This window comes from Mesoplodon mirus (assembly GCF_964341445.2).
Source record: "Mesoplodon mirus genome assembly, chromosome: 2".
In the NCBI taxonomy this organism is placed as follows: domain Eukaryota; kingdom Metazoa; phylum Chordata; class Mammalia; order Artiodactyla; family Ziphiidae; genus Mesoplodon; species Mesoplodon mirus.
In genome coordinates this window covers 1140059-1152091 of record NC_138977.1, presented here as the reverse complement: position 1 = coordinate 1152091, position 12033 = coordinate 1140059, and the positions used below count along the sequence as shown (strand labels likewise).

General features: G+C 41.3%; 1 protein-coding gene across 1 annotated transcript in view; it reads right to left on the bottom strand.

The window, feature by feature from the left end:
- The window catches only part of DCHS2 (dachsous cadherin-related 2), a gene marked incomplete at both ends in the record, with an annotated part of 301321 nt that overhangs the window by 121797 nt on the left and 167491 nt on the right, over nt 1-12033 (bottom strand). Inside the window, 2 exons of the mRNA XM_082633895.1 lie at nt 2627-3643; nt 4869-5105. Coding sequence (XP_082490021.1) covers nt 2627-3643; nt 4869-5105 — 1254 coding nt within the window. The remainder of the gene's footprint in view (nt 1-2626; nt 3644-4868; nt 5106-12033) is intronic.

Here is a 12033-nt window from a genome sequence, read left to right as displayed (position 1 = left end):
ACATGCTTTAGTAATCTAGCTCTGCTGTTGAAAGAATTTTCTGAAGTTTCTTCTGCCACCTTCAATTTGTCATTCTTTGTATTTCAAATTATCTACCATCAACCATTTGAACTAAAGAATGAATTCATAACAACAAATGATAAAATACTCTGTGGTAATTTAATAATAATTTAGAAGATTTAAAGTTACAGCATGTCTCCCTTCATACTGAATATACAGAAAGCACCTCAGCTCTGACATCACAAGGTCTGGTTTGGGCACCAGTTTCTTCACCTCAGGCACAGAAGGACCTCTCTGACCCTACCTCCTACAGCTATCAAACACTAACACAATAATAAATTTAAAAGGACTCTGTAAGCTTTAAGTTATTACAAATGTGGGAGTTGTTATCATTACTTAAAGTGATGGCAAAGTACCTTCATGAAAATCAAATACATTCCTAGGTGATGGTTTGTCTTTTACGTATAGAGTTATTTATTTTTATCTCGCAAAATATATGTGTAGTAGGACAGTGACTTCCCAAATAACTCTTCATGCTTTACAAGCCATATTTTACATATTCTTGCTCAAAACTGTCTTCTAGGCGACTAGCCTCGTGTTTCATCCACAGACTCAGGCATAAAATCGTAACTGCCTCTACCTACTGCCAAGGGCCATCTCCAGTAGCCCGTCTCCCGCTGCAGAGTTCCAACAGGCGTTAATATCCTCACTATTTATGAAAATATCTATTTGTGAGAAAGTAATCAAGAAGCAACTACTACCTAACATTGCCATTACCAAGATCTTTTTGCCCTCTTCCTCCGAATGAAATGTGTAGAACAAATGACAGTGTGTAGAACAAAACAAAAAGTGAAATCAGGAACAACAATAAAAAATTCATATTTGGATAAGTTGATGAATTGGTGAAGGTATAATACAGTGTTTACCATATCCACTTACTATATCAACTATATTTATAAAGTGTTTACTGTAAGTGTGATTCTAACAAAAATGACAAAGACAACAACTGCATCTTTAAAGTTCCAAAATGCAATTCTTCTAGGAAAACCCTAAATCCTGAATGGCAAACAGATTTTTATTTGCTGCACCAACTCTGACTGATATGTAGCAGCTGTTCGGAAAGACTAGGAGGCTCAGCCTGGGCTGGGCGTGGGGGTTCCACATAGGGTTCCGTGGGAGTGAGGTTTCGGGTCACTACCTGAGGCTGCTCAGAGCCCCGGACGTGGAGGGCGTGGCTGCGTGCTGCGCATGCGTGCCACGCACTGGAGGATGTCGTCAACCACTGCGCTGCCCCACTGTCCCCAGCCCCAGTGAACAGGAACAGCTTACGAGTACGTAGCCTTCCAAGCCCCTTCATAACACTTTAACTCTTCACCCGCCCCCCCACACACACACCCCTCCCCAGAGCGGGACACGGAACATGGCGGCAATTCTCTCCTTTTTTCAAGGTAAGGAAACTGAGTCCCAAGGTGAAGCTTCTTGCTTCTAGCAGTACAGTAAATCTAGGAATGGACACCTGGTCTTCTGAATCTGGACTAACTGTGGGAGAGAGAAGATTATGGGGGAACCGAATGTATATTTCAACTTCTTTCGAAAAACATAAATTACCGAATGCAGTAGAAAACCTAGAGAACTATCTAACACGTGGAAGTAAAGAGCAAGCCGGACCATCCTGTGCAGCCGGCGTAGTTTGTGCCTTGCTGCGGGGCCCAGCTCAGGACTGAATGGGAGCCGAGATCCAGCTTGCAATCTCGGCAGGCCTTGTGCCCTGGTGTAAAGCTCCATCTGCTGGAGGAAGGGGCACCTTTTCCTAATCCACACGACAGGCACTTTGAAGGTAATTAGAATTGAATTCAAATTCTGTCCCACTATAGAGTAAGGGGCACCACGTACAAAGGTCACAACATGAATGGTGCCTCCTGGAATTGTACAAAGTGGTGACCTTCTCACTTCTTTCTAGCTCCGTGACTTTGGGCATGCTACTTGAGCTACTCGAGTTTCAGTTTCTCCAACTACATGGTTGCAGTATAAACATAGTTCATTTGTAGGTAGTTGCAGGAATTAAAGACCTTGTAAATGTATACAATATAGTAACATTTGTATATTTAACTTAACTAATTAAGACATGAAAAAAAACTCAGTGTAAATATTTGCCCTTTCCCTATGTTTCCCTCATCAAAATGAGAATGGAGAAATATATCGAAAGAGTGACTTTGAAATCTTAACTTAAAATCTTAAAAAGTGGATTATTCTCTAGTTTTTCACCGATGACATTTATATTTTATAAAATATTATTTGAAAAATTTTAAAGACATCTACAAATGAAAAAGAGTGGTTGGGCAGGAGGGTGGAATTAGACTTACACAAGAATTTATCTAGTCCACTTCTGAGTGTACCTCTAATTCAAAATAAAACCCATATACAGACAGTATGGGTGTGAGGCAAGAGAAGTATGAATCATTTAAGGGAAAATTCTGTTCAATTTTGACTTCACTTTAAAAATCACAAGACTATAATCAAGTAAGATATTTACTAAAAACTGTAATTTTAACTATATGTTTGCTAAAAAAATTGAGTTTTGTCAATTCCAATTTTAAAGGAATAAGTGCAAGCTACAAAATGCTACCTGTATTAGGATTCATCTTGAAGAATTTTCCATCAGACAAAAGGAAATATGACAGCTGTCCATTCTTTCCTGAGTCTCTGTCAATTGCTGTAATTTTGCCTATTACCCCTTGGGGAACAGGACTCTCCTTGACTTTCAGAAACAAGACATCATGCAAGAAGGTAGGGGAATTGTCATTCTCATCCAGGACATGAACAATTACTGAAGTGCTCACGTTTTGTGACATTCTGTCCTCCGGGATCCAGGCAAACACTCTAAAATTATATGTTTGTGTGGATTCATAGTCGAGCTGTCGCCGCAAATAAATCCAACCCGTGTAAGGATGGATGCCAAACGCAGCCGAGTCTGTGCCGGACTCCAGCGAGTACAGGAGCTGCGGGGGTGTGCGCTGTGGGCCAAGCTGGCAGGCCTGGATTTTCAGGACTGGGGTCATCAGTGAGAGGGACTCACTAACTTCCGCTTGATAGACCAAATGCTCAAAAGTTAAAGACGGGTTTTGTTCTTGTTTTTCAATAATGACAGTCAGCACTAACAGGGATGCCTGAGGAGGAACGCCGAGATCCCGGGCCATGAGGGTCAGCGTGCACTCCCGGGGCCCAGCGCCTGCCAGGCTCTCGTTGAGGTACACCACACCCAGCCCTGAGTCAACAGAAAAGATGCTCGGGCTCTGACTGACAATGGCATAGTGGATGACCCCGTTGGGCCCGCTGTCTTTGTCTGTTGCATGGGCGTGGTACAAGGCTGTGCCAGTCATTGTGCTCTGGGATATCGTAACCACATCAGAGGCTTTGTGAAACACTGGGTGGTTGTCATTGACATCGATGACAGTTATGTTGACCTCTGTGCTGCTGCAGGCGGGGGAGCTGCCGAGCTGTGCCTGGATGGTGAGCACAACCACGGGCTGCGTTTCGTGATCCAGAGGCTTCTGGGTTCGAATGGTGCCCAGCCATGGGTGAATAAAGAACTTTCCGTCCAGATCACCAGAGGAGATCCTATAAAAAATTGGCTCTGAGGAATCTGAAAAGGAAGAAAAAAAAAAAGAAAGAACAAAATGAAAAGAGAAAGCAATCACTTTATGCCAAAAGAATGTACCTACTGGAAACACTGAGAACTGAAAGCATTAATGTATATCACATCCACAGAGAATACGATGCAATGTCTCACATCTTCCTCGGCTCTCCAAAGCCTGTTGATAAGTGGACACATGGTTTCAGATGTATTAGTGGACAAAAGTAATGTCCAATGGACAAGGCACAAGCCTCGGGTTTCACCATCTTCCTTCCCTCTTTTTGTATTAAGTAAAAGGGAAAGGTATTCAGAAAATAATGTGGATGCCTGTTTTACAGTCTGTTTTATATATTTGAGGAAGCAAAGTCAAGTTTACACTGGTGTTTCTCTATGATATCTACCGATAAAAGGCAAATACCCTCCCTAAAATTTAAGGGAAGGAGAGAAGATGGGTTAGGGTTACAGAGCATGACAAGATCTTTGGACAAGTAATTCACTTCTAAGAATTTTTCTTGCAGAGAAATCTGTACAAGTCGTATAAGGATATTTGCTTGAGTATTGCTTGGACTAGCAAAAATGATTGTAAATCATTCAAATTGATAGCAAAAGGGAAATGTTTAAATAAATACTATGCAACTTTTTATTTTAATGAGACGGAATGATGTCCAGTTACTTGGAAAACTGTCCACAATATACAAAGTGGGGAAAAATGGTCATTGTAGAACAACTAAGATAGTTGGACGTATTTTCATTAAAAAATTTTTGCAGCTTCCCTGGTGGCGCAGTGGTTGAGAGTCCACCTGCCGATGCAGGGGACACGGGTTCGTGCTCCGGTCCGGAAAGATTCCACATGCCGCGGAGCGGCTGGGCCCGTGAGCCGTGGCCGCTGAGCCTGCGCATCCAGAGCCTGTGCTCCGCAACGGGAGAGGCCACAACAGTGCGAGGTCCACGTACCGCAAAAAAAAAAAAAAAAAAAAAATTGGAAGTGTGTGTGTGTGTGTGTGTGCGCACGCGCGCTTTGAAGAATGGGTTAAAAGTACCTATTACTTTTGTGATTAGAAAACATAAGTAGGATAAAAATAATGTTGAAAGAACAAAGAGCAAGCCATATATTGTATGGTCTCAATTCTTGCACGGAGAAAAGGAAAGATTTATTCAAGACTGTACAACCTAAGAAAATATAGAAAATGTTCCAGTAATGGATTTCAATGCATCATAAGAAGTAAGTACTTACTCAAGGACTCTTTTGCTTTCACTGTTCCCACAGGACTGTCTTCAGGCACATCTTCATAAACTGAGAAAGCATACTTAGGCCTTTCAAATTCAGTGGGTGCCAGAGTTGTCTGAAGAATGTGTATGGTGACTTCAGCATTAGTGACAGATGTGAGCCCACCACCATCTCGAGCACAGACCATCAGCAAAAGTGTGGTGGATTCCAAATGACTAAGAGTTGATGTTAAGTAAATAATCCCTGGGTAGGGGAAGGAGAGAATTAAAAACCAGATAACATGCAATAAATACTGATGAGCAATAGTAACACCTGATCTGTTAATGCTACTGTGATGGTTAATTTTATGTGTCCACTTGACTGGACCATGGCGTGCCCAAATATTCAGTGAAACATTATGCTGCATGTTTTTGTGAGGGTGTTTTTGGGTGAGATTAACCCAAATGGGTAGACTGAGTCAAGCATATTGGCCTCCCTGCTGTGGGTGGGCCTCATCCAATCAGTTGAAGGCCTGACTAGAAGAAAAGGGCTGGTCCTCCTCCAAGTAAGAGAGAGTCCTCCTGCCGGACTGTCTTAGACTTGGGACATTGGTTTTTTCCCTTCCTTTGGAATTGAACTGAAACATCTTGGCTCCTCCTGAGTCTTGAGACTGCCAGCCTTCAACCTGGAGCTACACCATTGGTTCTCTGGATCCTGAGTTTACCAACTCACCTGCAGATCTTGGGGCCTGTTAATCACAGGACTAATTCCTTACAATAAGTCTCTTTATATTATCTTTATATGTCTTTATATTTATATATCTCCTGTTGGTTCCATTTCTCTGGAGAACCTTGATACATCTACCTTCCGATCAAAGAACTTGAGCATATTTGCAAAATGATGGTCCAAATTCTGTCAAGTAAGCAATATTTCCTAGAGCTTATATATTAGACATCTTGGAAGTATATCAATTCACCAGAAAAACAAAAACTGTTGCTTTTGTTAGGCCTTCCTACCATATCAGCAGCCCAGGATGATGGACTAGCAGAGTATACCCCGTAATCCAATGTAGTCTAAGCTAATGCAGGGTTGTTGGGTGAACACAATCTACCCAGGCACCAGGACCCTAAATCTACAGACAAAACTAAAGTTTTATCTTCTGGGGTATTTGCCATTTGCCCTGAACAAGACCATGGAGTGCAGCACTTTTTTTCAAGGAACTCCATTTTTTTTTATTGATGAGAGGGTATAATATCAATGGCTGTGGTAGGAAAACAAAAATGTTAAAACCATGGGGATAAGTTAGGCTTATACACAGAGTGTTTGTGAGAGGAGAAAGTCTTAATGGATGAGTTGGGGAGAGATCCAGTAATGCTGAGAAAACCAATCATTTAATATGGCTAACACCACCCATTGGTGTGTTAGTGTGAAAACATGAAAATAGATAACCAAATTAAGAAATGAAAATGTTAGTTGTAGTTAACAAAAAAGAAAAACAGAGAAACTTTTAAATGAATTTACATACAAATAAATGTGGCTGAACTGTATGGAATCTATCACAACACAATTGGCCATAAGTATTAGTTAAATGAAGGACTACTGCAGTTTTGCCAGTTTATGAGAAGCTGGCAAAAACATCAGAATTATCAGTATTCTAGGCATAAAAAAGGTGACACCCATTTGATTTCTTTCTTTTTTTATATTAAATCTGCCCTCTTATAACTCCAATTTCTTGTTCCTATTTCCATTAGAAATTTAGTGAATCTGTCTTATTTCTCCTTGGCAAACACATCATCAATAACCAAAGCCAAATATCTCATCAGACCTGCTCCAGGCACAGCATCCCCATTTTCTTATCTGACATGATTTTATGTCATTTCTCCTGCAGTTCCTTTCTCCTGAACATTCTCCAAGTTGATCCAGGAACACATGGTTCCACATAACAATCTGACTATAGCGAAGAAGAGTATAAACATTCTTTATTGGAATACTTATAAAATACTAATGTAACCAAGTATTATCACACCCACTTTTAGCAGCCGTGTTAAAATTGGGGTTCACCCTGATTTGCTGGTCCACCAAAGCACTCAATACTCATCACACTAATTTCTAAGTCAGGTCTTTCCCCTCCGTTATTGATTAGCTTCAAAATTCTTTCTTATTAAAGTCTTGGCTTGATTAAAAAATAAAACTCAAATAATGCAAAAGTGTCTGTCTACAGAAGAAAATGAAAAGTCTCTCTACCCCAGTTACCCCCCACTCCCTGAGTACAGAGTCTTCTAGAGTTAACTCAATTTTAATTACTGAGACTTTTTAAAGAGTTTTATTTTCCACTCTTGATGATTATGACAATGAAAAGATTAATGCCTGCCTCAACTAGACCATAAACTGGTCTTCCTGCCTTCAGACTGACTCCTTCAAAACCATTTTTCATACTTGTATTAGGATAGTCTTCCTAAAAATCCAAATCTCGGCCTATCACTCCTTCCCCCAGTTTTCAGGGGAAGTTCAAATGCTTTATCGTAATAACCAAGCCACTCAATTAGCGCTTTTGCAGCTCTGTGGCCCCATCTCACCATCCTCTCCATACAGGACATTTTGCTCTTGGCACAGTCAACTCTTTCTAATTTCCAGAATAGATCTTGCTCTTCCCTTTGGATTGCTGCATCCCCTTCCTGGAATAACTTCTTCATCTTCTCTGACAATGATTTCTACTCATGTTTTAAAGCACAGCTCAACTTTCACCTGGCACAGATGACCTTCTCTTACTTTCCACTCTCTTTCAGAGACCACTCTTCCAGGATCCCACAGTGGCCTGAGTATATGTGCCTATCATACATTTACCACATTGTACCTTAATGGTTTTTATCCTTCTTATTAATTCACTTATTCATTAGTTTACTCCATGGTTTATAAATAAAATCAAAAGACAACATTTGGAAAATATATAAACAACAATTTAGTATACATAATAACTGAAGAGTTCTGTAACTAAGATGAAAAAATACAGGTAAACCAAAAGTTAGGGTAGAAGTGGATAAGGGCAGATAGCTCAGATAAGAAAGAATAAAGTATGAATAAATATGATAATGCTCAAACTCATTAAAAATAACAAATGCAAAATAAAAACAACTACCTCTTGTTTTCACCTCTACTGTTTGCTAAAACTTTTAAGTGATATTATGCAGGGTTAATAAAGGATGTGGTATGGATGTACTCTGTCCAAAAGGCACTTTGGCAATATTTATCTAACAGTAAATTGTTCATGTTCAAAACCTAGAAATCTACCCTCAGATCACCTTTGAGAAGGCACAGTGAGGGTGGTGCTTACCACCCAAGGGGGACTGCAAGACCAGGGCCGCTGATGGTGGTACTTCTGAGGGGAATGCATTCTCATATACAGGAAAATGAGAAGCTGATAATTAGATACATCAGTGACATTTCTGAATAAAGAGAGACAAAGATAAAATCTTACAGCAGCAACGAGAAGAAAAACTGAGAACCTATAGAGGAACAATTCTTTGACAACAGACTTCTCAATGGCAACAATAGAGGTCAGAAGTTAATGAAGTAATATTGTGAAAGTTACAGAAGAAAACAACTGCCTACCTAGCATTTTCTACTCAGATAAGCTATATTTTTTAATGTATTTATTTATTTTTGGCCGCACTGGGTCTTTGTTGCTGGACATGGGCTTTCTCTAGTTGCAGTGAGCGGGGGCTACTGTTCGTTGCGGTGTGTGAGCTTCTCATTGTGGTGTCTTCTTTTGTTGCAGAGCACGGCCTCTAGGTGCGCGAGCTCTGTAGTTGTGGCGCACGGGCTTAGTTGCTCCGTGGCATGTGGGATCTTCCCGGACCAGGGCTCGAACCTGTGTCACCTGCACTGGCAGGCAGATTCTTAACCACTGAGCCACCAGGGAAGCCCCAGGTAAGCTATTTTACAGGAGGAACGTTGGATCAGTCAGGGTTCTCCAGAGAAGCAAAAGCGAATAGTTGAAATAGATAGAGATAGAGACAGAGACAGAGATGGGGGGAGAGAAGATAGACAGGGAAAGAGGGGGAGAGAGATAAGGAAAGAGAGCGGGAAAGACAGGGAAAGAGAGAGATTTATTTTGAGGAATTGGCTCATGTGGGGGTCGGCCAGTCTGGAATTTGTAGGGCTGGCTGGAAGGCTAGAAATTTCTACAGGATGTCACAGTCTTGAGTTGGAAAGCGGTCTAGAGGTAGAATTACTTCTTCCTGGGAGGACATCAGTCTTTTCTCTTAAGACCTTCAACTGATCAGACAAGGCCCACTCACATTATGGAAGATTATTTGCTTTGCGCAAATACTACTGAGTTACATGTTAATCATATCTAAAAAACACCTTTACAGCAATATCTAGACTGGTGTTTGACCAAAAATTAGGTATCATAGCCTAACCAAGTTGACACATAAAATTAACTATCACAAGCATAAAATAAGACCAAGACAGATAGATAATTTACTTCTTACAAACTATCACTGAAAGAATTACTAAAGGGAACAACTGTTTTCTGATACTAAATACAATGACCAATCCTCCCCCTGAAAGCAAGTGCTGTAAAAAAATAAAAATATAACCTCTTAAATTCATTTTAAAAATTGACAGTAAAGAAGTTAAAAAATTAAGTGATGTCAGGAACCCAGAGCATATGCAGCATACTGAATTTAGCTTTGGCCTTCAGTGTATTTACCAAACCCTAGTGTCCTTGAACTTTTCTTTTAATGACTTTGTGGAACTCTGGGGGCAGAAGACAAGACCAGGGCCCTTGGGGATGGGAGTAGGTTGGAGAGGGAGAGTCTTGCAGGACTTCCACCAATAAATTTAGATCCACAGAACTTTCAGTGTAAGAGGGAGCTAGAAATAAACCCCTGCCTCCCCAGTGAAATTTTATGACTTGAAACCTGGTGCTGAACAGAGGGGTAAAAATTTCCTTTGAGAATTCTTAAACATAAGCCAAACTTCACACTAGTTTGTAGCCTATATTCACAGTATAGGATGATGTGAAATTTCTTTTTTCCTATTTTGATTTATTTTGTATGGCCACCTGTTCTTCTCCTGCCCCTACGTGAAAATTCAGGAAGCTCCTACCACCTCCACAATCACTAGCAACCAATTAAAGTTCTTTCTGTGACTTTAAGTCACAAAACAGTCTCAATTTAATAACTAGAATATAAGTGTCTTTAGAAGAATCAAAGTGTAAACTTGAGTTAAAGTTCAGGTGGGGAAAATAATCTGAAAAAGAATGAATATATGTATGTACGACTGAATCACTATGCTGTACACCTGAAAGTAACACATGATTGTAAAGCAACTCTACCCCAATAAAATTAAAAATGAATAGGTATAATTTAAGGCAAAAAAAAAAAAAAAGTCAGGTGGAGCACATGCTGTAGGTCAGAAGTCGTTGGCTGCTTCTCTCTCTCCTCACCTAGCTCTCTTCCTCCTCCTCCTCATATTGCTGACATGAGTTTATGAACTATCTCGGTGCACCTGGGGGGAAAGGAGGGGATGGGAGAGGAGTGGGAACATTCTCACTGGACAGGCAGCATCGCAGTGATGTAGCATCAGTGCTCTTCCACCTGGGCAGTTGTTTAGAAACCACCTTCTATCACCAGTGCTTTTGTGGTTTTTTTGAGAAACGTTCCATCTTCTAATCTGAGGCTACCTTAACAGACGTAACCATATCCCTCTTCAGACTGTTCACTTACTGCTTCCTTGCCTCCTGAAAAGCTAACAACGCTCAGACCTCTCCCTCCGGCCTTAGTGGGAAGGACCTAAAACAGCTCCACACCAGCTGTCTCCACCACAGAGGACCACGGGCCCCACAAACTCCAGGAAGAGTTTGTCTTCATCCTAGAAACCCCTCCTTTCTTCCACCGTCCATCATTCCTGCTCTAGATTTTTCAGGTGAGAGACAAACTTGAGTCTGTTAGCCCCGAACTGCAGGAGTTAATACTCAGTTCTCTGACTGGTGAAGTGCAGGCACCCCACCTGGGGGTAACCCACAAACCCACAGCAGCTCTCTCCAAATTATCAACCCTTTTATCTCCAATTTAGAAACCTTTATACTTCTGACAAAGTGGGTAAAGTTCAGTAGAAAAATCAAACTGCTTTTCAGTTCCCTCCTTTGTAAATAATCCTGCATCGGATCCCTCTGGTATATATCTTAGTGACTCAGCCCTAACTTCCATTTTCATTTCTTGTTACAAATGCTTACTAATCTCCCTCTCCACATCTTCATTTATATTCTTCACTTCTCCTGAATCACTATCGTTCTTCCCCCGCTTGCTTATCCAAATCTGAGCCCTCCTGTGAGGTTCAGCTCAAGTTCCCTGACTACTCTAGATTCTCCCAAGTTCTCTTCTGAAGGTCTGCGCTCCCTGTGGTCATCATGTCATCAATGCATGGAGTTTACTCTTAGAATTTCTGTTTCAGAGGAGAAATATGCAAAGTCACCTTAATGAGACATGAGACAGTGGGAGTCTATGGCTTACACACTTGATTGTATCTGAAATGTATCTTTTAAAATGTTCTAACCCAGGGCTTCCCTGGTGGCGCAGTGGTTGAGAGCCCGCCTGCCGATGTAGGGGACACGGGTTTGTGCCCCGGTCCGGGAAGATCCCACATGCAGCGGAGCGGCTGGGCCCGTGAGCCATGGCCACTGAGCCTGCACGTCCGGAGCCTGTGCTCCGCAGTGGGAGAGGCCACAACAGCGAGAGGCCCGCGTATTGCAAAAAAAAAAAAAAAAAAAAAAAATTCTAACCCAGAGGGTTGATGACAAGTCCAGAAAAGGTAGGCAAAAGAGGGGTAAATGTTAGGCACACAAATTCAGGCCCAGGCTGTAAAGGAGAAGTGGGAACAGCCTTCAGGTATTTCCCTCCCAGTGAACAGCAGAGTAATGCAGAGCAGTGTGAGTCAGCAGGCCTTCACAGTTCTGTTCTACTGGCGAGACCATCTTTATTATGGAGAAGATCCCTCCAGTTATTTTAATCTGGTACCATTAAACATTAACATTATCTCATTCCCTTCTTTAAAAATCAACGTTTCTCTGTAAACTTTCCCAGACTGATTTGGCTTTCTCCATAGTGTGCCTGAGCGGAGAAGGCAAACTGGACACAAAGCCTTAAGAATTCAGTTCCTGTGACAGTTACAGTTTTTCACTATAACC